Source organism: Salmo salar, chromosome ssa01, assembly GCF_905237065.1.
Source record: "Salmo salar chromosome ssa01, Ssal_v3.1, whole genome shotgun sequence".
NCBI classification, from domain to species: domain Eukaryota; kingdom Metazoa; phylum Chordata; class Actinopteri; order Salmoniformes; family Salmonidae; genus Salmo; species Salmo salar.
Window position 1 is genome coordinate 27,576,467 of NC_059442.1, and position 25,022 is coordinate 27,601,488.

Consider the following 25,022-nt stretch of genomic DNA (forward strand, 5'->3'; position numbering starts at 1 on the left):
AAAGGACCTTGTGAAGATACTGGAGAAAACAGGTACAAAAGTATTTATGTCCACAGTAAAACGAATCCTATATCGACAACCTGAAAGGCTGCTCAGCAAGGAAGAAGCCACTGCTCCAAAACCACCATAAAAAAGCCAGACTATGGTTTGCAACTGCAAATAGGGACAAAAAACATAATTTTTGGAGGAATGTCCGCTGGTCTGATGAACCAAAAAATAGAATTGTTTGGCCATAATGACCATCGTTATGTTTGGAGGAAAAAGGGGGAGGCTTGCAAGCCAAAGAACACTATCCCAACCGTGAAGCACGGGGGTGGCAGCATCATGTTGTGGGGATGCTTTGCTGCAGGAGGGACTGGTGCACTTCACAAAATAGATGGCAGCATGAGGATGGAAAATTATGTGGATATATTGAAGCAACATCTCAAGACATCAGTCAGGAAGTTAAAGCTTGGTCGCAAATAGGTCTTCCAAATGGACAATGACCCCAAGTATACTTCCAAAGTTGTGGAAAAATGGCTTAAGGACAAAGTCAAGGTATTGGAGTGGCCATCACAAAGCCCTGACCTCAAGCCTATAGAAAATTTGTGGGCAGAACTGAAAAAGCTTGTGCGAGCAAGGAGGCCTACAAACCTGACTCAGTTACACCAGCTCTGTCAGGAGGAATGGGCCAAAATTCACCCAACTTATTGTGGGAAGGTTGTGGAAGGCTACCCAAAACGTTTGACCCAAGTTAAACAATTTAAAGGCAATGCTACCAAATACTAATTGAGTGTATGTAAACTTCTGACCCACAGGGAATGTGATGAAAGAAATAAAAGCTGAAGTAAATCATTCTCTCTACTATTATTCTGACATTTCACATTCTTAAAATAAAGTGGTGATCCTAACTGACCTAAAACAGGGAATTTTTACTAGGATTAGGGATCCATCTTTAAAAAAAACACTGCTGTTTTCTGATGTAGGCTAGTTGTTCTGTCTGATTATCCCATTCTTCCCTGCAGATCCTCTCAAGCACTGTCAGGTTGGATGGGGAACGTCGCTGCACAGCTATTTTCAGGTCTCTCCCGAGATGTTAGATCGGGTTCAAGTCCGGGCTCTGGCTGAGCCACTCAAGGACATTCAGAGACTTGTCCCGAAGCAACTCCTGCGTTGTCTAGACTGTGTGCTTATGGTCGTTGTCCTCTGGAAGGTGAACCGTCGCCCCAGTCTGAGATCCTGAACGCTCTGGAGCAGGTTTTCATCAAGGATCTCGCTGTACTTTGCTCCGTTCATCTTTCCCTTAATTGTGACCAGTCTCCCAGTCCCTGCCGCTGAAAAGCATCCCCACAGCATGATGCTGCCACCACCATGCTTCACCGAAGGAATGGTGCTAAGTTTCCTCCAGATGTGACACTTGGCATTCAGGCCAAAGAGTACCATCTTAATTTCCTCGGACCAGAGAATCTTGTTTCTCATGGTCTGAGAGTCCTTTAGGTGCCTTTTGGCCAAGTGGGCTGTCATGTGCCTTTTACTAAAGAGTGGCTTCCGTCTGGCCAGTCTACCATAAAGGCCTGATTGGTGGAATGATGGAGGCCACTGTGTTCTTGGGTACCTTCAATGCTGCAAAAATGTTTTGGTACCCTTCACAAGTTCTGTGCCTCGACACAATCCTGTCTTGGAGCTCTAGGTACAATTCCTTCGGCCTCATGGCTTGGTTTTTGCTCTGAAATGCACTGTCAACTGTGGGATCTTATACAGACGGGTGTGTGCCTTTCCAAACCATGTCCAATCACTTGAATTTACCACAGGTGGACTCCAAGTAGCAGAAACATCTCAAGGATGATCAATGGAAACAGGATGCAGCTGAGCTCAATTTTGAGTCTAATAGCAAAGGGTCTTTATACTTATGTAAATAAGGCGTTTGTTTAATTTGCAAAGAATGTTTTTGCTTTGTCATTATGGGTTATTGTGTATGTAGATATATTAAATAAATAAAAATCCTTAATTTTAGAATAAGGCTGTAATGTAACAAAATGTGTCAAAAGCCAAATGGTCTGAATACTTTCCTGAATACACTGTATATACTGCCTTCAGAAAGTATTCACACCCCTTGACCTTTTCTACATTTTGTTGTGTTACAGCCTGAATTTAACATGGATTACATTTAGATTGTGTGTCACTGGCATACACACAACACCCCTTTATGTCAAAGTGCAATTATGTTTTTAGAAATGTTTACAAATGAAAAATATGAAATGTATTGAGTAAATAAGTATTCAACCCCTTTGTTATGGCAAGCCTAAATATGTTCAGGAGTAGAAATTTGCTTAACAAGTCACAAAGAAAGTTGTATGAACTCACTGTGTGCAATAATAGTGTTTAATATGATTTCCAATGCCTTGCAAAGAAGGGAACCTATTGGTAGATGGGTAAAAATAAAAAAAGCAGTCCTTCCTAACTCAAATCAAATGTTATAAGTCACATGCACCGAATACAACAGGTGTAGACCTTACAGTGCAATGCTTAATTACAAGCCCCTAACCAACAATGCAGTATAAAAAATATGAATAAGAAATAAGTTACAAGTAGTTAACCTCTCTAGGGTCGGCGGGACGAAATCGTCCCGCCTACTTAACAGCCAGTTGAATCCCGTGGCGCGTTATTCAAATACCTTAGAAATGCTATTACTTCAATTTCTCAAACATATGACTATTTTACACCATTTTAAAGACAAGACTCTCGTTAATCTAACCACACTGTCCGATTTCAAAAAGGCTTTACAACGAAAGCAAAACATTAGATTATGTCAGCAGAGTACACAGCCAGAAATAATCAGACACCCATTTTTCAAGCTAGCATATAATGTCACATAAACCCAAACCACAGCTAAATGCAGCACTAACCTTTGATGATCTTCATCAGATGACAACCCTAGGACATTATGTTATACAATACATGCATGTTTTGTTCAATCAAGTTCATATTTATATCAAAAAACTGCTTTTTACATTAGCATGTGACGTTCAGAACTAGCATACCCCCTGCAAACTTCCGGTGAATTTACTAAATTACTCACGATAAACGTTCACAAAAAACATAACAATTATTTTAAGAATTATAGATACAGAACTCCTCTATGCACTCGCTATGTCCGATTTTAAAATAGCTTTTCGGTGAAAGCACATTTTGCAATATTCTGAGTAGATAGCCCGGCATCACAGGGCTAGCTATTTAGACACCCACCAAGTTTAGCCCTGACCAAAGTCAGATTTACTATAAGAAAAATGTTATTACCTTTGCTGTTCTTCGTCAGAATGCACTCCCAGGACTTCTACTTCAATAACAAATGTTGGTTTGGTTCAAAATAATCCATAGTTATGTTCAAATATCCTCTGTTTTGTTCGTGCGTTCAAGACACTATCCGAATGGTAAAGAAGGGTGACGCGCACGACGCATTTCGTGACAAAAAAAATTCTAAATATTCCATTACCGTACTTCGAAGCATGTCAACCGCTGTTTAAAATCAATTTTTATGCCATTTTTCTCGTAAAAAAAGCGATAATATTCCGACCGGGAAAGCGTGTTTACGTTCAAAGACGAAAGAAAATAAAACATGGGGTCGACTCGTGCACGAGCCTCAGTCTGATGGTGCTCTGACCGGCCACTATCCAAACGCGCTACTGTTTTTCAGCCAGAGGCTGGAATTACATCATTCAGCTTTTTCCCGGGTTCTGAGAGCCTATGGGAGCCGTAGGAAGTGTCACGTTACAGCAAAGATCCTCAGTTTTCAATAAACAGAGACAAGAAGAACAAGAACTTGTCAGACAGGCCACTTCCTGTAAGGAATCTTCTCAGGTTTTTGCCTGCCATATGAGTTCTGTTATACTCACAGACACCATTCAAACAGTTTTAGAAACTTTAGGGTGTTTTCTATCCAAAGCCAATAATTATATGCATATTCTAGTTACTGGGCAGGAGTAGTAACCAGATTAAATCGGGTACGTTTTTTATCCGGCCGTGCAAATACTGCCCCCTATTCCCAACAGGTTAAAAAGCAGCAGTAAAATAACAATAGCAAGACTATATACAGGGGGGTACTGGTACAGAGTCAATGTGCGGAGGCACCGGATAGTCGAGGTAATATGTACATGTCGGTAGAGTTAAAGTGACTGCATAGTTAATAACGGAGTAGCAGCGGTGTAAAATAGGGGTGGGGGGGCAATGCAAATAGCCTGGGTAGCCATTTGATTAGATGTTCAGGAGTTTTATGGCTTGGTATTTTATTAGGATCCCAAAAGCAGCAGCTACTCTTCCTGGGGTCCACACAAAACATGAGACATAATACAGAACATTATTAGACAAGAACAGCTCAAGGACATAACTATATAAATTTTTAAAAAGGCATACGTAGCCTACATATCAATGCATACACACAAACTATCTAGGTCAAATAGGGGAGAGGCGTTGTGCCACGAGGTGTTGCTTTCTGTTTTTGAAACCAGGTTTGCTGTTTATTTGAGCAATAGGAGATGGAAGGAAGTTCCATGCAATAAGGGCTCGATATAATGCTGTACATTTCCTTGGATTTGTTCTGGATTTGGGGACTATGAAAAGACCCCTGGTGGCATGTATGGTGGGGTAGTGATGCAGTTAGCCTCTCCTCAACTCTTAACCAAGAGAGACTGGCATGCATTGTATTTATATCAGCCTTCCGATTACAATTAAGAGCAAAACGTGCCGCTCTGTTCTGGGCCAGCTGCCGCTTAACTAGGTCTTTCCTTGCAGCACTGGACCACACAATAATCAAGATTACACTAAACTAGAGCCTGCAGAACTTGCTTTTAGGATTGTGGTGTCAAAAAAGCAGAGCATCTCTTTATTACGGCTAGACCTCTCCCCATCTTTGCAACCATTGAATCTATATGTTTTGACCATGACAGTTTACAATCTAAGGTAACGCCAAGTCATTTAGTCTCCTCAACTTGTTCAACCGCCACACCATTCATTACCAGATTCAGCTGAGGTCGAGCACTTAAGGAATGATTTGTACCAAATACAATGCTCTTAGGTTTTAGAGATGTTCAGGACCAGTTTATTATTGGCCACCCATTCCAAAACAGACTGCAACTCTTCATTAAGGGTTTCAGTGACTTAATTAGCTGTGGTTGCTGATGTGCATATGGTTGAATCATCAGCATACATGGACACACATGCTTTGTTTAATGCCAGTGGCAGGTCATTGGTAAAAATAGAAAAGAGTAGAGGACCTAGAGAGGTGCCCTGCGGTACACCACACTTTACATGTTTGACATTAGAGACGCTTCCATTAAAGAAAACCATTTAAGTTCTATTAGATAGATTGCCATATCGTGGATTCAGAGCTGAGGTTGAAAAGCCATTGCACTTACATTTTTTCAACAACAGGTTATGGTCAATAATATTAAAGGCTGCACTGAAATCTAACAGTACAGCTCCCACAATCTTCTTATTATCAATTTCTTTCAACCAATCATCAGTCATTTGTGTCAGTGCAGTACATGTTGAGTGCCCTTCTCTATAAACATGCTGGAAGTCTGTTGTTCATTTGTTTACAGAGAAATAGCATTGTATTTGGTCAAACACAATCTTTTTCCAACAGTTTGCTAAGAGCTGGCAGCAAGCTTATAGGTCTGCTGTTAGAACCAGTAAAGGCCGCTTTACCACTCTTGGGTAGCGGAATTACTTTGGCTTTCCTCCAGGCCAGAGGACAAAGACTTTCCTCTAGGCTCAGATAAAAAAATATGACAGATAGGATGGTGGCTGACTATAGCCACTCCTTAGTAGCTTCCCATCTAAGTTGTCAATGCCAGGAGGTTTGTCATTATTGATCGTTAACAATAATTTGTCCACCTCTCCCACACTAACTTTACAAAAATGCACTGCTTTTCTTTCATTATTTGTTTTTTCATGCATGAATATAATTGCTTAGTGTTTGTCGTGGGCATTTCCTGCCTAAGTTTGCCCACTTTGCCAATGAAATAATAATTAAAATAATTGGAAACATTAAATGGATGATGAATAAGCCATCTGATTCGATGAAAGATGGAGTTGAGCTTTAACAGTTCTAACAGTCAGTTTCTTAACAGGTGTAGGTTTATCAATAATTGGAAGAAGCAATTCCATAAATTTATCAAGTGCAGCGTCTGGATGCTCCTCCTTAATCACATCAGACCAACAAATATTTTTAACATCATCCACATAAGAGTCATAGCAAAATCTTTTGTATGATCTCTTATACACTATTTTAGGCCCAGCTGTTGGAACTTTGGCTTTCCTGGATATAGCCACTATATTGTGATCACTGCATCCAATGGATACGGATATAGCTTTAGAACAAAGTTCTACAGCATTAGTAAAGATGTGATCGATATATGTGAATGATCTTGTTCCTGTATTGGTTTGTAAACACCCTGGTAGGTTGATTAATAACCTGAACCAGATTACTGGCACTGGTTACAGTAAGAAGCTTCCTCTTGAGCGGACAGCTTGATGAAAACCAGTCAAAATTCAGGTCCCCAAGAAAGTAGACCTCTGTTTACATCACATACACTATCAAGCATTTCACAAATATTATTTAGATACTGACTGTTAGCACTTGGTGGCCTATAGCAACACCCCAAAAGAAAAGGTTTAGATGTGCAACCACAACACTTCAATAACACTTGACATAAGATCTTCTCTAAGCATTACAGGGATTTGGCTCTGAATATATACAGCAACTCCTCCCCCATAAGCATTTCTGTCTCTTCTATAAATGTTATATCCTTGTATTGCTACTGATGTATCATCAAATGAATTATCTAAGTGAGTCTCAGAAATGGCTAATATATGAATGTTCTGATGTTAGCAAGTTACTGATTTCATGAACCATATTTCTAAGACTACATATAATAATATGGGCTATTTTCAGCCCTTTCCTGGGTAGCTTATCAGAGATAGACATAATATTGAAAAGAGCAGACAAAGCAAGAGAAAAAAAATATACATTCAGCAGACCATTAATCAGTTGGTGTGTGTTCTGTGGGGTTGAGGCTACGAACCCATAGGCTTGGCTCTCTCATCCCTTCCAGGCTTCTGGGAGGGAGGGTGGACAATGAGCCTGTCGTAGCGGATGTACGCAATGTCCCCACGTGCACTGGCAGCTTTCATGGCTGGGATCAGTTCTTTCCTTTTCTGGTGCACAGCTTCAGGAGTCCTCATTGAGGAACATACACGTTCCTCTCAAGTTTTTGGCTCTTTCAAGAACAGCTACCTTGTCCTTGAACCTCAGGAACTTGACCACTATTGGCTTAGGCCTATCACCTGGGCCGGTGGTGGGTTTTCCAGTCCTGTGGGCGCGCTCCACCTCAATCTTCCTGTGGTCCATCTTCAATTTCTCAGAGATCATTTCCCTCACTTTGTCCTCAGACTCCATCCAGGTCTCATGTGGAGATTCTGGAATTCCATCCACAACCATGTTTCGCCTTGATTGTCACTCGAGATGACTTGCAGATTGCTGTCATCTTGCTGTGCTCCTGTTCCAACTCGTTGAGCTGACCCTGGGAGAACTGCAAACTGTTCTTCAGGTCCTGGACCTCTGGTCAGGTCGTCCATTATTTTATTAGTAGAATCCACATATATTTGGACAAAACCCTTTAACTATTTTCTTGTTGTTGGAACTGCTTATAGGTCTCTTTTTATTAGTTTAAAAGATCCTTCACGTGTGATGAACACCACTGGCACGGTCCTCAACAGTACTCCCGCCGGCATTGGTCTTTGTCATGGTAGCTAGCAACGTATGTTAGGCTGTTACTCCTCGCAGTTCCAGACAGGGAAGGTCACGGGGAAAATTGAAAACAACAAACGGCAGGGATCTAGACAGCCACAAACCTGGGACAATCCGTGGTCCCAGCCACAATGGCTAACCGCGGTGCTGGCTGCATTCAAGAACAACTCGCTAGCTTGATGTCCAGCTAACTAGCAGCTAGGCTAGCTGCAATGCCAAATAGCTCCTCAGACCTGTCCTTGGTCGGCAGGATCACTGGAAAGATACAAGCAGTCCCAGCAACTGACGCCAACTGTGTCGCGGGATCCAATATAAGAAGAACATTCCAATATACTTTTAAACAACAAACTTTCCAAACAAAACCGAGCTCTTCCTCGTTCCTTGTGGTACTGTTTAGGAGCCTCTTGGACCTAGACTTGGCGCTCCGGTACCGCTTGCCGTGCGGCAGCAGAGAATAATCTATGACTAGGGGGGCTGGAATTTGACTATTTTTTGAGTCTTCCTCTGACTGCCTGACACCACTTTTTCCTGTAGCCCACAATCATCTCCTTTGTCTTGATCATGTTGAGAGGTTGTTGTCCTGGGACCACAAGGCCAGGTCTCTGACCTCCTCCTTATAGGCTGTCTCGTCGTTGTCGGTGATCAGGCCTACCACTGTTGTATCATCGGCAAACTTAATGATGGTGGTTGAGTCGTGCCTGGCCGTGCAGTCATGAGTGAACAGGGAGTACAGGAGGGGACTGAGCACGCACCCCTGAGGGGCCCCTGTGTTGAGGATCAGGATCAGTCCTGTATTGACACTTTGCCTGTTTGACTGTTCGTCTGAGGGCATAGATGGATTTCTTATAAGCGGCAGCTCTACCCTTTAGCTCAGTGTTGCCTGTAATCTATTGGTTTGGGTATGTATGTACAGTCACTCTGGGGGCGACGTCATCAATGCACTTATTGATGAAGCCAGTGACTGATATGGTGTAGTCCTCAATGCCATCGGAAGAATCGCGGAACATATTCCAGCCTGTGCTAGCAAAACAGTCCTGTAGCTTAGCATCTGCTTCATCTGACCACCTTTTTTAATTGACCGAGTCACTGGTGCTTCCTGCTTTAATTTTTGGTTGTAAGTAGGAATCAGGAGGATAGAATTATGGTCAGATTTTCCAAATGGACGGCGAGGGAGAGCTTTGTACGTGTCTCTGTTTGTGGAGTAAAGGTGGTCTAGAGTTTTTTTTTCCTTCCGGTTGCACATTTAACATGCTAATAGACATTTGGTAAAACAGATTTAAGTTTCCCTGCATTAAAGTCCACGGCCACTAGGATCGCTGCCTCTGGATGAATGTATTCTGCCATAAGAAAACAGGAAAACTGAGTTATTTCTTTCGGTCATAAGAGACAGTAGCAGCAACATTATGTACAAAATAAGTAAAAAAAAAAAAAGTTCAACAAAAAAAAAAACATAAAAACACAATCAGTTACAAACACGTAAAATGTCAGCCATCAACTCAGTTGCCGTAGAGGAAAGAAACCGCACAGATTTGCGACCATGAAGCCAATGGTGACTAAAACCGTTACAGAGTTTAATGGCTGTGATTGGAGAAAACTGAGGCTGGATCAACAACATTGTAGTTACTACCCAATACTAACCTAATGATCAAGTGAAAAGAAGGAAGCCTGTACCGAATAAAAATATTCCAAAACATGCATCCTGTTTGCAATAAGGCACTAAAGTAAAACTGCTAAAAATGTGGCAAAGAAATTAACTTTATGTCCTGAATACAACGCATTATGTTTGAGGCAAATCCAACACATCACTGAGTACCACTCTTCATATTTTCAAGCATGGTGGTGGTTGTATCATTTTAATGATATCGTTGTCATGGGCAAGGACTAGGGAACATTTTTGGATATAAAGAAATGGAGTAGAGCTAAGCATGTGCAAAATCATAGAGGAAAACCTGGTTCAGTCTGCATTCAACAGACACTGGGAGACAAATTCACCTTTTCACAGGACCATAACCTAAAACACCAAATATACACTGGGGTTGCTTACCAAGACGACATTGTATATTCCGGCCTAGTTACAGTTTTGACTTAAAAGCTGCTTGAAAATCTATGGTAAGACTTTAAAATGTCTGTCTCGCAATGATCAACAACCAACTTGACAGAGCTTGAATAATTTAAAAAATAATAAAATGTGCAAATATTGTACAATCCAGGTGTGCAAAGCTCTTAGAGACTTACACAGAAAGACTCACTGCTGTAAGCCATACAATCTATTATGTGACTTGTTAAGAAAATTTTTACTCCTGAACCTATTTAGGCTTGCCATAACTAAGGGTTTGAATATTTACTGACCCACACTTCCGCTTTCATGTTTCATTAATTTGTAAAAAGAAAAAAGAAACAATTCCACTTTGACATTATGGGGTATTGTGTGCAAGCCAGTGACACAAAATATCAATTTAATCAACATTTTAATTCAGGCTGTAACAACAAAATGTGGAGAAAGTAAAAGGGTGTTAATACTTTCTGAAGGCACTGAAAGTATTCACACCCCTTTGCTATGACACTCCAAATTGAGCTCAGGTGCATCCAATTTCATTTGATCATTCTTGAGATGTCACTACAAATAGATGGAGTCCACCTATGGCTAATTTAATTGTTTGGACATGATTTAGAAAGAAACATACCTGTCTATAAGGTCCCACAGTTGACAGTGCATGTCAGAGCAGAAACAATACCATGAAGTCCAAGGAACTGTCCGTAGATCTGTCACGTCCTGACCAGTAATAGGGGTTATTGGTTATTGTAGTTTGGTCAGGACGTGGCAGGGGGTATTTGTTTTCTATGGTTCGGGGTGTGTGTGTGTACTTAGAGGGGTGTTGTATTTATGTGTTCCGGGGTTTTTGGTTTATGTTCTTGTTTTTGTATTCTAGGTTGTCTATGTTGTGTATTTCTTTGTTGGCCTTGTGTGGCTCTCAATCAGGAACAGCTGTACATCGTTGTTTCTGATTGAGAGTCATACTTAAGGAGCTTGTTTTCCACCTGTCCCTTTGTGGGTAGTTATTTTTTGCATTGCTGTTAGTATAGCCTGCGAAACTGTCATTCACTGACACCAGTGACAAGATCTCCGAGGTAGAATTGTGATGAGGCATATACTGTGTCTTGGGAAGGATATACAACCATTTCTACAGTGGTGCTCTTGGAAATGAAACTACCCAGATTCTGCCTAGAGCTGGACGTCTGACCAAACTGAGCAAGAAGGACCTTGGTCAGAGAGGTGACCAAGAACCCAAAGACCACTCAGAACTACAGACTTCCTTGGCTGAGATGGGAAAACCTGCCAGAAGGACAACAGTCTCTACAGCACTTCACCAATATGGGCTTTATGGGAGAGTGGCCAGACGAAAGCCACTCCTGAGAAAACGGCACATGACAGCGTGCTTGGGATTTGCCAAAAGTCATGTGAAAGACAGAGCTCATAAGGGAAAAGATTCTGCGGTCTGATGAGACAAACATTTTACTCTTTTGCATGAATGCAAAGCGATATGTCTGGAGAAAACCAGTCATCTAAGCATGATGGCAGCATCATGCTATGGGGATGCTTTTTAGCAGCAGAGACTGGTAAGGATAGAGGGAACAAAGAATGGAGCCAAATACAGGCAAATCCTTGATGAGAACCTGCTTCAGATTGCAAACGACATTAGACTGGGGTGAAGATTTACATTCCAACAGGACAATAACCCCAAGCATACAGCCAAAGCAACACCTAGGTAAAGCCCAGACTTGAATCCCATTGAAAATCTGTGGAAAGACTTGAAGATTGCTGTTCACTACCGCTCGCCATCTAACTTAACAGAGTGAGAAAATCTGCAAGAAATAATTGGAAAAAATCCCCAAATCCAGATGTGCAAAGTTCATAAAGACATAACCAAAATGGCTGAAACCTATAATTGCCGCGAAAGGTGCTTCTACAAAGTAATGACTAGGGTATTTAATTTTCAATAACTTTGCAAACATTTCTAAAAACACATTTTCACTTTGTCATTATGGGGTAGTGTGTAGATGGGTGATATATATATTTTTCAGGCTGTAACAACAAAATGTGGAATAAGTCAAGTGGTATGAATACTTTCTGAGGGCACTGTTTGTTAGAGTTTACACTTCCTCTTCCAATGAATTGTGGGGAGGTCAAAAGAATGAAACTGTCCACCAAATCTATTCATTTTAAAATGTTGATTACTTCTACTTGCCATTCATCTGATAAGACCATTTTTTTTTTTTGGTAACATATGATGGGGATCCCTGGGTCGGCAGTTTGCTTGGGTGGGGTCCCTGGGTTGCCAGTTTGCTAGATGTTTGAATTGTTATAGGGAGAAGAATTAGTCTAAGGACAATTCTGAAAATAAAATCAGATGAGGTATTGGATGTAGAAATATTTCCTGAACTTTAAAACGTTTCGGAGGAACGTGCAAAACCAATGGAGAAAAAAAGGAATCCGCTGGCAAAATGTCATGGTATGGCTGTGTTACTTTTCATGGCCAATGCAGGTATGAGTGGAGCCGCCCAGGCAGCCACTGGGCAGCAGCCCTTTTCCTGCTGTCCCCTCACCCCTTGCATATCGCCTGGCCCAGCGCCAGGCATCCAGTAGAAAAGGAATTCCAAGTGCAGGTCGAGCTGCTGTATTTGTGCTTCCAAACAGTATTCCCTTTCATTCCCTCTCGGCAGACTGTTTATTTTGGTGCTCTTTTACACCGTGGGGCCTGATGGAGCTGGAAAACGAAAACATCTCCCAGACTTCCAATCCGATGACATGACCGTTGGAAGCAGCTTTTTCTAGCTCAGCAAAAGAAAGAGAGAAAGGCCAATATTCCCCTTCCTTTATCCCCAACAGTAATGCAGAAATCAAAATCATAAACAAACACTAATGAAACAAAGCCACCAAACAGATACAGACTGATAAAGAACACTAGATACCTGTGGAAAAACAGGATTTTTCTGAATTGGACAAAAGAAGAATGAGAGTGATGCGTCTTTACTTGGTTCACTTAGAATTGTCTTCAACAGCAAAGTGTCAGCAAAGGAAAACTGGAAAAACCCGGCTAGCAAAGCAAAAACAAAATGGCAGAACTATTACTCTGTACCGGTCTCCTACTAAAACGACACAAGTGCAGCATTCATTTCCTTCTCAAACAGAATACAATAAATCTCTCCTCAGCTGCCTTCTGTGTAGCACCACCCACTTCATGAGAGAAAGACCATTTGGGACCAATAGGTATAAATATTTTCATAAGCTTTGATAGGTCCTCATTTGGGGAGAAAGCACGAGAGAGAGTGGGAGTTGAGAGAGTGAGTGCGAGAGAGAGAGAACGAGGGAGGAGAAAGTGAGCGAGAGAGAGAGAAAGAGGAAAGAGAGTGAGAGCGAGTGTGTGATTAATATTGGCTGACAGCTGATCAGAGAGAATGCTGTCTGTTCGGACCCATTCTAACTCCCTGTCAGAGTGGATCAGAGGAGGCCAGTCACCTCACTACAAAGGGACACTGGGCAGGCAGCGTTCCTAAGCCCCACCAAGCTATGTCCACTCGAAAAACAAGGGGCATAACACCAGCGATACCAGCGCTGGCTTCAGGACTGCTCCAATCTCAATGCATGGCTAAACCTGGTCCAGGGCTGGCTTGTTAAAAGGTTTGGTACTGACTTTTTTTTGTTCTTTCTCTCCCAAGCTAACTGCTTCGCGTTGTATTGGAGTCACCAGGCATCTCCCCCAACCTGGTGCCCTAAATTATGGAAAAAATGCATTCATGAAATTCAGGAGCAGCTCCCCACGGATCCAGTTACAGTTATTGATTACTTTATAAGATGTTTGTTAACCTACGCCAACCTTCATACTTTGAAGAGAGAAAATCGGAGAAAAAAAAGAAATGTTCTGGTGGCACACATTTTTGGGTTGGTGCATAGCTGCTGTCTTTTTCCAGCTCCGTTTGGACAGATGCAGGCTGATCTGGGTTTCTCTTGGTCGGCTCAAGTGTGACGCTCACATGATGAATGGTGTGATACACTAATGCTAACGTATAGAAGGACTATGGAAAAAAGCCCTGATCAGACAAACAGATGTGCATCCGCTAAAACTGCTTAATATCACTGTTACTGCAATAAACTCAACAGTTCCACCAGTCCCTTTCTCAGGCTCCAGGGTGGAAAGAGTTGTGCAACTGCAGGATGAGAAGGCGGTAGACGCGCACACACTCTAAAAGGTATAAGTAACAAAATGTACGATTTGCAGACATCAAACTAAATTGAATAATGTTAATATAACAGCAATAAAATAACAAAATGCAATACCACAATGAGACCAAAATGCACATACTGTGTTTCCTATGAAAGACCTGCTCAGTCATGTGTGATTTCTGGGGCACAACTGGCCAGGGATTTAGGTGGCTGGGCAGCAATTAGGATGGGAAGCACAGCCAACAGCTGGGAATGCCCAAACTGTGTCTATATCCCACCACTGGATCCCATTACAAAAGAGCGATGGCAATCACACTCACCCGCTAGCAGTCATCTGACCTCTATAGTTAGACACTTGGAGCCTATCTGATCAAACAGCAGATCACCATTGTAGTGGAAACCTAATTAAGTATTTACACAGTCAGAGATGGCCCCTAAATCTTTTGAAACAGACCCATCAGGCCTGGATTTGTGCACAATGAGAAGAGCCTTGCAATAGCTATACTCTTGTCATTGCTTGCAGATCCGGTCTGAAGCAGTCAGGCCAAACAGGACAAAAATATCCAAATGGTGTTGATCAGTCCTCGATGGAAGAATGGTCACTATGCCTGGCTGTGATCACTGACACTGGCATGGAGAGGGCATACCATCTGCCCAAGGACTACAGCACCAGTGGGCAAGCGACAGACAGGGAGGGGAGCGTGTGTGTGGACTGTGGACTGTCAGACCCACCTGCTTTCCCGCACACGGCCTCGTAGACCACATGCTGCGAGTTGGACGTCAGAGCTCCATTGGCTGGGCGTTCTGATGAGGTCTGTCTGTGGGCAGAGACAAGATAAGAGTGATCAACTCCTGTACAGTACATTACCCAGAGAGATCCAGAGATAGGGCAAAAACAAACCAATGCTGTTCCACATTCATTGTTGTGGAGGGTTCCACTGATATACTGTAGTGCCCTTCACTCTTATTGTAAGAGCACTGTGAAGGCCAATTCTCTTAGAGTTACAGTAGAGGCATAGGGATTACTGGCTCCTATTACGACTATGGATACATTGTGTGTGTACTGTGACATCACCAGGCAGGAAAAATGTAAAGCGTGGTGGTTTGCTATGTGCTGTCCATAGGGTCTGGTGGGGGTCTCTTGACACTCCAAGAGGTTAAGTGTTTACTGAGTGCTGGGACACATTCCTCTACCATGGTAGCTGTCCTGGATGACGTTTTCCTCAACACTGACGCTCCAAAAGAACAAGTACGTTGTAGGGTTAGCTGATACGGTTGTGGTGCCGGCTGGGTCATTTGTGGAATTACCGGTGTGTTTTTAAATAGAAAAGTCATGAGAACAGGTCCCATTGTGACTGATACTGTTTCATAATGTTTCATGAAATGGGTGACCAATTCTTTCCAGCAAGTACTACCAACGTGTATAGGGCACTGCCTCTTAATAGAACACACAACACTGGCTCTCACAGAAACAGACTACACAGGGACAATGTGTGTAAACAGCTTCTCAGAATAAATCATTATGGGTGGAAGAAGGACATAAAGCAGGGGCCAACAAGCCTGTAACTCTATACATTAAATGTGTTAAGCATTTTTGGGGGAACAATAAATAAAGCTTAGCTGGTATTAACCTCTCGCCCCATAACAGTGGGTTGACAAAGCAGCATTAAGAAGGTAATGAGGGCACACACTGCTTCCTTGTAGGGACTGCACAGTTGTTCCTTCACACCATTACACAACCACAAATAGGACTGGCTCACTTAAAGTGCGGCATAACTATACAGGAAGCAACCCTTTAATATTTGGAGAAAGCTTGACCTCTGAGTTCTTCATATCACTTTGTCAACCGTCTCTCACTTCTACACGTCATAAGGTGTAGACCGGCAAACACCGCAGTATGGAAGGGCTTAATATATTGAACACGTATCTCTGCATGGAGTATGCACCCACAGTTAGACGTTTAGGAAATAAATGTAAAGCCTTGTAAGAAGCTTTTTCTTTCAGAGGGGGCTTGAGTGGATTTTCCCAGATAGGCAACCATGTTCCTAGATTTCATAGTCTATGGTTGTGTGTTTCTTTGTGTATGGTGGAAGCGAGCGTTTCTTTATGCTATCTGGACGTCTAACCGGGGGGTGGCAGGGGATTAGTGTTCATTTATAAACAGAGTTTTGGCAGCGTGATGTGTTTATAGTATCAAGTCGTTCCTACAGCTGACTAATAGGCAGCGAAGGCAGCAGCCAGTTTGACAGTAATGGTTCTGCTGTAATTGTCACCCTATTAAGAATGCCACATGACAGCCTGGGTTTCCGTAGCTACAGCTGCAAAACCCGCCAAGCCTCACAAACACCAAACACAATTTATTTGTGTTACAAATTGCTTTCAAATTTGTAACTGAAGTCATTCCCAGTTTGCAACCATGTTAGGCCAATCGACACTCTAGGGTCCTGCCCAACTGTATGCCACAGATACAGTAGCAATTTGGTTATGCAGAAAAGCATGACAATTGGGGTATGGGTGAAGTTTAGAATTTGATTGACGTTGTCCATAGCCATAGACAAGCCTTGATGCTTTGGTTTCATCTTAGGATATCTCAGAAGCAGTCATTGTTGCGAAACTAAGCTTCATTGTGGTCCATTCACATTCTTTCGGTCATCTCTCTCATCAATTAACATATAATGAGACAGAAACTAATTCTGACAAATGTACTGACAAGTCTGTCCAATCAGTGGCTGAACAGACTTGGCATTTCCTCATGATGTTCCGCTCTGATTGGCTGACAGGGCAGCTTGGTGGTGGGTCCAGTGAATTGGCTCTTCTTTCTACATCCCAGCCCTCGGCGAGAGAGAGGAGACAGTTTGGCTGCTCCAACATATAAATCCACTCCCCTCTTTATTTGACTCCCAAACACAACTGCTAATCTTGATCCTTATTACTCACTTACCGTTCTCCAACAAACCCAAACTGCATGTCATTCAGATCCTAGATTCAATAACAAAGATTTACTCTGTGTTCATCAATGATGTATTGTCCTGTAGGAAAACAGGCAGCAGGGGCAACATTTTGAGATAAGTATCAAATGTAATGTGTTTTGAAGATTAAATAACCTTGAACATTTCTAATATCTACAGTACAGTGATTTCATGTTGGGGTGGACGAGCTAAGACTACTTAAACTCATTTCAAGGGCAACGCAATACCTTGGTTAACATAAAGGGAAACAACTTATTATCCATTTTCTGTGAACAATCATCTCATCTCTTTCAGACAGAGGTTTGCTTTCTATCCGTCATTCTTTATTTCCCTCTCTTCTTTCTTTTCTTCCTTTTTTCCATCAGTGCATTTTTGGTCTAGAAGCTTCCGTTTTTCCCACACTCTCCCCTGTCACACAGGCCGACCACAAAAATGCAGGACAGTGGAGAGTGTGAGGAGGTTCTGGAATTCCGCATGCAGAGGGTAAACACAGTAACTGCCAGGAAGACACACAGAGAGGAGCAAACATTGCACCTACCCTGCCCTAACCGACCTTGCCATAACCGACCCTTAACTATTCACTGCCTTCCCTCCCCTCTGACCGTGTCGCTTGTCCAGGAGAGCGCTCCTCACACATCAGCAACATAACACAACCACATCCCTCTAGCCTCTCCTGCTCCCTGGCTGGCCTCAGCCACCACAACAAAGCTGCTATCTGCTGAGGCGGCCACTAAGGCTTTGTGTCATTAGCCAAATCCTTGTACCCCTGATGAAAGGCACCAACACGGACCCTCTGATACAGACAGAAAGACAAGTGACATGCGCACACACAGACAGAGATACAGTAGGAGCAGACAGGTAGAGCAACGGCTTTACCATACAGTTCTATAAATATCCCTACTTAGCAAAAAATACAACAAATTCAAACGGCCAGGTCCATATAAATCTCTGATGTAATACTACAGAAGCACACATCATGGCCAGAGGGGGTGGAGGTTGAGGAGAGGAGAGGAGAATGACAGAGCTGGGACCACTGCGCCTCACGCTGGGGGAGAGGAGCCCTCCATCGAAGCCATGTGCTTTAAACAAACAAGCAACCGTATCACTGAGTTTTGCCATTGCTGTGTAATTTAGCCAGATGTTGGGTAATAAAGTCATACTGCAGCATGGGAAAGTGATGGCAGTTTCAGGCTTCGCTCCGTTTGCACTCTCCCCAACTTTTCTTTCTTTCTCCATTTTTCCTCCTCTCTTCTTCTGTTAATCTCCAAACAAAACAGGGTTTAAACAGCGCTCATAAATAGGGCCCTGCAGTTGAACCGCATTGTGTTTACTGAGAAGGCAGAAATCAGGCCTGTGATGAGGTTGTTTACTGAACAGGCAGATACAGCCTGAAGCCAAGGGACTGGTACTGTTCGCTCCACGCTTCATGTAGGCTAGTCTAACTCTCAGTTCCTTTTGAACTCTCTGCTGCTGCTGGACCCTGGTTCACCCCTCCAGCACAGCCATAGTCCTCTAGACCCACTAGCTTGCCATCACATATACTGCATATTCATGTCATGGTCCAGTCAACGTTTCCACATTACAGTGGTAATAATGAACATTGTAGTAAGAAGCTAATGAACAGCAGCATCCCAAAGGCAGCTCTAGCCCCAGGTCTTACTTGTTGAGGCGCTGGGTGGCTGTCTTCCTGACCAGACCCTCCCTGGCACTGCTGGGTGGTTTGGGGTTGAGGATGTGTCCTGGGCCTGTGCAGGCGTGGCTGTGGTTCTGGCGGCCTGGGTGGATCACTGGTAGACTGGAGGAGGATGGGCCGGTGGGAGCCTGGGGCCAAGGAGCCGTCACAGGATAGGATGGCATCATGGCCTTAGCAGCCAACATGGCCTAAGGAGCAAAAACCACACATTTAGCTTCAGATTCACAATCAAGTAAGTTATGACATTACACGTAAGAGGATTTATACAATAGGGCATCATGTACCTAATCCCCTACCTACATCAGGGATGGGAAAGGCTATCAAATTGTAAATGTGCTCAGTACAAACATAAAAAAGATCAGACTTTGATTTTAGCAAAAAAAAAGTTCTGCCTTCCAGGTCATCTAAGGTCAAACGTCATCGATCTAAAAGACAACTACATCAATTAGCTTTGAAAAAAGTGCTATCCTTTATCAAAACATGCTCTACATATTTTGAGGTTGGAAGCAGTGCAACACAAATTCTTCACATTTCATACTTGTTTAGACAAGATCTCTTTAATGACTTCTAGAAACCTGGTAAACAACATGTTCATCCTGACATAATATTTAAGAACTACCGTTCACCGGTTGCCTGTGTTGCTGGGGAATGCTTCACAGACATTCCTTCCAGATCTCATGTCTATGCTATTTTCTCTGCCACTTTATATATCTATCTAACAAGCTAATGGTTTTCCAGCTTCCCAGCGCATGATTTCAAAGGGCCGGCAGCGTGACAGAGAATATTTTGATGTAATTTCTGTGTTGATAAATGAGAAGCTGAATTTCCAGGTTGGAGGGTCTGTGGTTGTGGAGCAGTTGAGCAGGGCCAGGGAGGGCACCTTTATTTGGCTGCCAGGTGGCCCCAGGCCAAGCCTGTGGAGGAGCCGTGCAGTCTGCACCCAGTAACTGGAACATAGAGTAGAGCACCGGAACAGCACTCTCTCTTTCTCACACACACACACACACACACTTACCTATGCTCCCCTGGACACAGTTTTATATTCAGTTAAGCCAAATACTTCAATAAATTCTGCCACAAGGCAGGGGAGGTGAGTGCCGGAATGGAGAGGGCGCTTATTTCAATAAGACCAAAACCCACAATGGTTTTTCACGTGTCATTACAGAGTAGGGTCAAGGCATTGACTAATTCTCTGACCAATGGAAGGACAGACTTAGAAGGAGGGTTTACTGGGCAATTCTACTCTGAGCCAAAGTGAATGAGCCTTAAGGCCATGGAACACATGGAAACGCTACACAATTGCAGGGCGTCTGTTAGTATAGACTCCCATTCAAGTCAAGCTGGCGAGAGAGACTGAGGGGCAGAGCAGAGGGAGAGGATATTTAAGGGACGGTTCCCTGATTGGGTGGTGACTCAAGGCGCACAGTCAGCCCTCCCATGAGCTCAGTAAAAGGGCTGTTTGTTAAGGGGAGAACAACAGGTTGGCTCTCTTGCTCTCTTAACGCTGTTCCCTTTATGGCATATGATTAGACACACACACCAACTAATGCTGCAAACCATTTCCTGCAATTTCGCAATCAGGGGGAGAGATGGTCCCTGCTCAACCCTACCTGGTAATCGTGGATGGATGCTGTGAGTGGCTGGCTGAGAGTGGTTGTGGCTTGGTGAACTCGTGAACTATGCTCAATCAGCGAACTGGCGATGGGAGCGGAGTGGACAGGAGCTGGGGGGATCACTTTCAAAGAGAGTCTTGCGTAACCCGGCCATTCCGGGCCAAGAAAAACATCCCCTCAATTGCATTAATTAGACTCAACCTAGACGTAAAAAGGATGATGTGAGAGCAACTGCATTACTCAACAAAAAAATAATAATAACCTGTGCCTCCCATCATCCCACCCCGAAAGGTGTATTTGTATTTATTATGGATCCCCATTAGTTCCTGCCAAGGCAGCAGCTACTCTTTCTGGCGTCCAGCAAAATTAAGGCAGTTTATACAATTTTAAAAACATTACAATACATTCACAGCACAGATTTCACAACACACTGTGTGCCCTCTTGGCCTTAGTCACAGTTTAGTCACCTCAACCTGCTCAATTTCCACATTATTTATTGTAAGATTTAGTTGAGGTTAATGGTTTAGTGCATGATTTGTCCCAAATACAATGCTTTTAGTTTTAGAACTATTTAGGACCAACTTATTCCTTCCACCCACTCTGAAAGTAACTGCAGCTCTTTGTTAAGTGTTGCAGTCATTTCAGTCGCTGTAGTAGTTTACATGTATAGTGTGGAGTCATCCGCATACATAGACACTTAAAGCCGGTGGCATGTCGTTAGTAAAGATTGAAAAACGTAAGGGGCCTAGACAGCTGTCCTGGGGAATTCCTGATTCTACCTGGATTATGTTGGAGAGGTTTCCATTAAATAACATCCTCTGTTTTGTTAGACCGGTAACTCTTTATCCACAATATAGCAGGGGGTGTAAAGCCATAACAAGTTTTTCCAGCAGCAGACTATGATCGATAATGTCAAAAGCTGCACTGAAGTCTGACAAAACAGCCCCCAAAACAGCCCTCAATCATTTGTTGAATGTCCTTCCCTATATGCGTGCTGAAAGTCTGTTGTCAATTTGTTTACTGTAAAATAGCATTGTATCTGGTCAAACAATTTTTACTAAAAAGGTTAGTAACAGGCTGATTTACTGGCTCAAATAGCCGACCAAGGGGGCTATATACTATTCTTAGGTAGCGGAATGACTTTTGCTTCACTCCAAGACTGGGGGCACACACTTTCTAGTAGGCTTAAATTTTAAATATGGCAAATAGGAGTGGCAATATCGTCCGCTATTATCCTCAGTAATTTTGCAATCGAGTTGTCAGACCCAGGTGGCTTGTCATTGTTGATAGACAATCATTTTCTCACCTCTTCCACACTCACTTTACGGAATTCAAAATTCCAATGCCTTTCTTTCATAATTTGGTCAGATATACTTGGTGTAGTGTCAGCATTTGTTGCTGGCATGTCATGCCTAAGTTTGCTAATCTTGCCAATAAAAAAATATTCAAATGTAGTTGGCAATATCAGTTGGTTTTGTGATGAATGAGCCATCTGATTCAATGAATGATGGAGCTGAGTTTGCCTTTTTTCTCTAAATGTAATTTAAGGTGCTCCAAAGCTTTTTACTATCATTCTTTATACTATCAAAATAAAAATAGTAAATTACTGGGAGTTTATATATGAGTGAGCGACTGTATTTTGATAGTTTATTCGCCGTTAGTCAGCACCTCCACACAAATACATTTTTCTGGGTGTGCGCCAGCTCATGTTTTTTTATGTCATTTATTTGCCATTGCTTTTGCCTCATCCCTCTCAACCATACAATTTTTCAATTCCTCATCAAGCCACTGGGATTTAACCGCTTTTAGAGTAATTTTCTTAATGGGTGCATGGTTATTAATAACTGGAATAAGCAATTTCATTAATGTGTCAAGTTAAGGGTCTGTTTGCTCCCAATTACACACCACGGACCAACAAATATTCTTTATATCAACATAGGAATCACTACAAAACTTATTGTACGACTCTTATACATTATATTAGGCCCAGCCTTTGGAACTTTGGTTTTCCTAGATATGGCTACTATATTGTGAACACTACATCCAATGGGTCTGGATATTGCTTTCAAGCAAATGTCTGCAGCATTAGTAAAGATGTGATCAATACATGTTGATGATTTAATTCCTGTACTGTTTGTAACTACCCTGGTAGGCTGACTGATAACCTGAACCAGGTTGCAGGCACTGGTTACAGTTTGAAGCTTTTTCTAGAGTGGGCAGCTTGATGAAAGCCAGTCAATATTTAAATCACCCAGAAAATATACCTCTAGTCTCTCCCCAGCCTCCATGCCGCCATTCATAGAACGACTCTACAACAAATGCTGCAAGAAGAATAAACACAGATTTCCTGTCCAGATCTCCTTTCAAAGCAAACCAAGAACCAATGCGGGGTTTTTTTCCAGTTTCAAAATGATATAGTGTCAAGTAACCCAAGGCATTCAGTTTAATCTCATTCAGCAATGGCAGAAATCGCATATGTCATGACTAGTCAAGCATGACTAAAAGGTTTTGTAACTATAATGGTTTAGAAAAGTTATGCCTCAGAAATCAGTTTCAGCATTGTAATGGGAACAAAATGAATGTAGAATCTGATATGAGCTGTGAATGATGGGATTAGGCTTCTTATTCAGTGTAGAATCAGTGGCATTGCCACGCCGGAGCCCTTGTGGGCAGCCAGCCTTGATTACTTACCTTCCAATATAAGCACAGCCAGCAGTAGACTCAGTAGAACAAAGAGTTCGCTTGGTGTGAGAATTCATGTTTGCTTTCAAGAAACGAGCTCCCTGTGAGGATGTTCCCACTGGACACCATTTTGTTCAGCGGTTGGAGGAGAAATTCCCAGAATAACTTTGCAAGCACTAACATCAAGGCTTTCCTCTACGGGTGATGGGGGAGCTTTTTACACAACTTTTGGAGAGTATCCCCATTGCTTAACAAAAACAAGCAGTTGATATAGCCCAGACAAAAAGAGATGAGGGTTTTCCTGATTTATAATTCAATAGCACTCAAATACCCTACTAAGTGTTTACATCTATGCTTTATTTGAGTAAGAGGGAAACATCAAGGGATGGAAAGGGAGAATTGCAACTTCTAGTGTTTCTCTGAACCCCAATCAGAGAAAATCACAAGAAGTCTGTAAAACGGTTTTGACACAAAGCTGAACACTGGTTCCAAGGATTGGATTGTGTGCAACTTTCAGCCCAGTGAGAGAAGGAGCGTTTCTAATACACTCACCACACTGTATATACAGTATAGCAGGGTTTCTAGTCTGGGTCTACCTGAACATGAGGTTCTCCACATTCAGCCTGTGGTTTACAGGAATGCATGGTTCTCATTTCGTTGGGCTGAATAGTTCCAAGACAACCAGAACTACATAGCAGTGATCTTTTTCTCTAAACTCCACAACCACATTTACCCTACTGTTCGGTCCGTGGTATTGTGGTCTGTAGCTCACTAACCTGGTGGCGGGTGCGGCTCTGGTCAAGCAGTTGGCGGGACTGGAACTTCTGCTGCTGCAGCTGCTGGATGGCGAACTGGAGCTGGTAGCTGCCTGGGATGGGCTGGTAGCGCTGCTGGGGGCTGACGCCTCTCACCAGGTTGTAGGCACTCTGGGTCTCCCCATCCCAAAGACCCTCCTCATCTCTCAACGCCTTGGGGCTATGGGAGCAAAAGAAATGAGATCAAAATAGTTCCAAAGTTAACGTGTATTGTATGCTTGATAAATTAAGAACTGAGCATCTAGCTTTTACTGATGCAAAAGGTTAGGCTCAGACAGCAGTGGAACAGAAATAACAGCAGTGGTGAGCCATGTATTTAGGCCTACCATCTCATCATCAGTCACTTGACCATGCAACCAAGACTGAAATGTAGTGTTAGCTCATTAACTGGCCTATTTCCCTCCACATGTTGAGTAGTAAGACTGTGAACAACAAGTAAAGGGGACAAGACAGCGTGCGGCACCCCAGCCGCTGCACCCAGATGCCCTCCTGTCAAAACTGACCAATCAAAGCAGAGAGCCGACCCGTGGCAAACATGGGGCACATAGAAAACATTGAAACCTCTCCCGCCTCAGGGCTCTCAGCGCATCACGTTCCATCCGTATCACAAAGCCACAACCTGGAAAGCCAACCTTTGAACGGCTCCACACATTTGTAACTGGATTATCTTTCACTAGGACTAAGCCTTTCAGCCTTTTTGGCCCCATCTAAAGCAATGGGGGGCGTCAGGGCTTGCCCCTCCAGCACAAGTTCACTGCAGAGTCTGAAAAGGAAGGCACCCCTTCTGCCAAAAACCTATGTTCTAAAGAGCAGGGTGCTGAGAGAAAAAATGAAAAGAACGAAAGAGAGAGATAAAGAAATAGAACCCCTGAGGATGAAGAGCTCCTGGAAATTCCTCCCATACATTTACATTTAAGTAATTTAACAGACACTCTTATCAAGAGTGACTTACAATTAGTACATTCATCTTAAAATAGCTAGGTGGGACAACCACATATCAGTCATAGTAAGTACATTTTCCCTCAATCAATTAGCTATCAGCAAAGTCAGAGCTAATAAGGGGGGAAATAGTCAAGTCCTAGTTCATGACAGGCTTATTTTCTTTATATAAGAAAAATAGATAACATTGTAATAACATTTGTATACAGTAAAAGTTAAATAAAATATTATCAGACTTGAAATAACACAATTCACCAAAGACATTTTTAGAACAGAACTGAGATAAGGTCTAAAATTAGAAT

The 25,022-nt window shown here is 42.7% G+C and overlaps 1 protein-coding gene across 1 annotated transcript in view; it reads right to left on the reverse strand.

Moving 5' to 3' along the window:
* Positions 1–25,022, reverse strand: part of ttll5 (tubulin tyrosine ligase-like family, member 5) — an 88,646-nt gene that overhangs the window by 4,589 nt on the left and 59,035 nt on the right. Inside the window, exons 31-33 of the mRNA XM_045693911.1 lie at positions 23,743–23,941; positions 18,639–18,859; positions 14,742–14,827 (exon numbers count right to left, since the gene is read on the reverse strand). Coding sequence (XP_045549867.1) covers positions 14,742–14,827; positions 18,639–18,859; positions 23,743–23,941 — 506 coding nt within the window. The remainder of the gene's footprint in view (positions 1–14,741; positions 14,828–18,638; positions 18,860–23,742; positions 23,942–25,022) is intronic.